Below are 3,421 nucleotides of genomic sequence, written 5' to 3' on the forward strand. Positions count from 1 at the left end.
TAATTTACTAGCTTTTCAAACCAAGTGTGGCATGGTTTTTTGTTTTGTTTTAATCTTAATTTAATATAACTTTATAAGAATAAAATAAATTGTATTGGGTTTGCATTAGTAAGAAGACTAACTTTTATTGTCATTACATTATACATTTCACATGATCATAGTATTTAATTAATTAGGAAAGCTTTTGAAATGAACAAAGGCAATGGATTTGTTTTACTTAGGGCCCATTTTCCCAAAAGCTTGAGGGCCTATTCTTAGCCCATGTGACCATGTTTCGTCCAAAGAATGAGAGTTCTAAGCTAGCAATTGTAAGCCTATATTGTTCAAGCTGGAATAGAGCTTAAGACAATGGCCCTATCAAGAAAGAAACGTGCCCGTCTATGTCCATCCCTCACCTTGATCCAAAAAACAAAAAGAAATTAAACTTGAGTGTTCTCGAACCAGTCCACCACTTGTTGCCGAAAACTGTGCCTTATCTTTTCAAGAAACGAAACTATTTTCGAAGCAAGACCAGGACCTCGTCCCTGAAAAAAGGATCAAATTAGATCTTTACCACTTTGTATTTTAGCGGGAAGAGTTCTTCCAAGCAACAGCCACGTGATGCCATGAACATCTACGTGTCCGCATGAATGACACGTAGCTCCTCGTCATCTCTTTATATAGATCATCATCATGCCTGTATTTCAATCACTAGCTTGAGCTCGTTAATTTCTCCTTTCCTCTGGTAAAAATGCTGCATAAGGTGCCGCTTTTATCACTCCTGTTTTTGGGTTTACTACTCTGTTTCTCTCTTCATGTAGAGGCCTTCCGTGAGGATGTTTCAGCTGGGGAGAGACCTTATCTGGTGAGGAAAGGACACAGGAGGTCTCTGGTGGTGACAGAATATGGAGAGATTTCAGCTGCTGAAATTAGAAGTGGAACAAAAGGGCCATACCATATTCAGTTCATCACATTGGAGCCTAACTCCTTGTTGCTCCCTGTACTTCTCCATGCTGACATGGTCTTTTATGTACACACAGGTAAGTGCTTAAGCTTAGCCAATGTTGCTTACACTAGAAGATCCATATTCAACAGTATGCTTTATGTTCTTACATTTGGATGCAGGGAATGGGAAGTTGAGTTGGACCGATGGAAGAGAAATGAAGAGGATGAATCTACGGAGAGGAGATGTATATAGACTGCAGGCAGGCTCAGTTTTCTTTGTTCGAAGTAACCTAGACTCGGAAAGACAGAAGATGAGGATCCATGCTATCTTTTCCAATACAGATGAGGACATATATGTACATGATTCTTGAGACCCTTTTCTCCTTTCCTCTTATTATTTTGTAATTACCTGGTAATCCTTGAGAAATTTTTTGAAGAGAAGTTGTTTAGAGCTGTAATAAGTAGTCAGTCTACTGTTTTTGTTTCTGACATTGCAAATATTAATGTAGGAGCCATCAATTGGAGCATACTCTAGCGTCAGCGATCTGGTCCTTGGATTTGATAGAAAAGTCCTTCAAGAAGCTTTTAAGGTATAATGATTGATGACTTATTTCTAATAGTTTGTCAACTTAATTAGCATTCTTATATCATCATCATTTATGTGTGTTATATTTACTACTTATTAGTATTGTTTTGCCCTAATAACTATGCTATGGTAGGTGCTATAAATTAAATCTGAAGTAGAATATTTATCTGATAAAATAAATATATATTATACATTTGATTGAATTAGTCACTGCTTGATCCACAAACAAAACATTATCTAATTGAGACTGATTTCACAACAAGTTTCAAGCCCTTTTATGTGCGGAGCTTTGTGCCTCAAAATTTAGAACTTCTTGAAAGATGTACTAAAACATGCACTGCAAATTGGTTTCTCAAGGTCCCTGAAGAAGTTTTAGAGGAATTAACCAGTGCAACGAAGCCACCAGCAGTGGTGCACGCAGTAACAAAGGATCAGAAATCAGTATATTGGGAATCGGAAGACCGAATGCTAGATTTCCTGATCGGAAACAAACATAAGAAAATCAAGGAAACCAAGACATTCAACATTCTAGATGCTAAGCCAGATTTTGAGAATTGTAATGGGTGGAGTCTGACTGTGGACAAACATAGCTTGAAATCACTAAGTGATTCCAAAATTGGAATATTCATGGTGAACTTGACAAAGGTAATGCCTTCGAATGTAAATTAATCTTAAGCTTTGCTCTCATAGCATGGCTTAGAACGAAGCTGGCAGTTACTAGCTAGTGTTTTCATTAGCATTTCCATTTATGGTTTTCGTTTCAGGGATCCATGATGGGGCCACATTGGAATCCAATGGCTACTGAGATAGCAATAGTGTTGCACGGGCGAGGGATGGTTCGGGTGATTTGTCATAGCACAGCAAATGAATCAGAGTGCAAAAACATGAGGTTTAAGGTTAAGGAAGGGGATGTTTTTGCAGTGCCTAGGTTCCATCCTATGGCTCAAATTTCCTTCAACAATGATTCATTTGTTTTCATGGGATTCAGCACATCAACAAAGAGAAATCATCCTCAATTTCTGACTGGGAAGAGCTCAATCCTCCAAATATTGGATAGAGGCATCTTGGCTGTTTCATTCAATGTTACTAACACCACAATGGATCAGCTTTTAAAAGCTCAGGAAGAAGCGCTCATATTGGATTGCACTTCTTGTGCTGAGATAGAGGAGAAAAAAATGAAAGAAGAATTTGAAAAGGAAAAGCAGGAAGAGGAGGCTAGGAAGACAGAGGAAGAGAGAAAGAGGGAGGAGGCAAGAAAGAAAGAAGAAGAAGAAGCTAGGAAAAGAGAAGAGGAGGAAGAGAGGGAAAGGGAGGAAGAGGAGGCTAGGAAAAGAGAAGAGGAGGAAGAAAAACAGCAAGAAGAGGAGGAGCAGCAGCAAGAAGAGGCTAGGAGAAGAGAAGAAAAAAAGAAGGGACAAGAGAAGCAAAGACAACGAGAAGAGACCCCCAGGATGGAGCATGAAGAGGCAGAGGAGGAAGAAAAACAGCAAGAAGAGGCTAAGAGAAGAGAAGAAAAAAAGAAGCGACAAGAGAAGCAAAGACAACGAGAAGAGACCCCCAGGATGGAGCATGAAGAGGCAAGGAGACAAGAAGAAAAAAGGCAAAAGCGACACTGGAAAGAAGAAGAAAGGGCTAAGGAAAGGGAAAGATGTGAAAGAGGTGGGGAACAACCAGAGGAACAAGAAGTGGAAGCTAGAAAAGAAGATCAAGATCGTAAAGGTGATGAAGGGAAAGGAAGAAGAGCTTTAAGGAATCCGTGGAAGCTCTAAATATGACTACTTTCAAAGCATTTATATGCAGTCTCTTGTTTTTATGCTTGTTAACCACTCTTGTAATAAGATGTGAGATCCACGTTTTGTATCTCAGTTTTTGGCATTAGTGTTTCATGTAACGAGATGAGTTTTTTCACGA

At 39.0% G+C, this 3,421-nt stretch overlaps 1 protein-coding gene across 1 annotated transcript; it reads left to right on the top strand.

Moving 5' to 3' along the window:
* The first annotated feature begins 639 nt into the window (after nucleotides 1–639).
* Nucleotides 640–3,421, top strand: LOC105126541 (globulin-1 S allele). The gene is made up of 5 exons (XM_011027427.1): nucleotides 640–1,019; nucleotides 1,105–1,280; nucleotides 1,434–1,514; nucleotides 1,868–2,155; nucleotides 2,275–3,421. The coding sequence occupies exons 1-5, from the start codon at nucleotides 731–733 to the stop codon at nucleotides 3,277–3,279; spliced, it is 1,839 nt and encodes a 612-aa protein (XP_011025729.1). The 5' UTR covers nucleotides 640–730; the 3' UTR covers nucleotides 3,280–3,421.

The sequence above is a fragment of the Populus euphratica genome, unplaced genomic scaffold, assembly GCF_000495115.2.
Source record: "Populus euphratica unplaced genomic scaffold, PopEup_1.0 scaffold41.1, whole genome shotgun sequence".
NCBI classification, from domain to species: Eukaryota; Viridiplantae; Streptophyta; class Magnoliopsida; order Malpighiales; family Salicaceae; genus Populus; species Populus euphratica.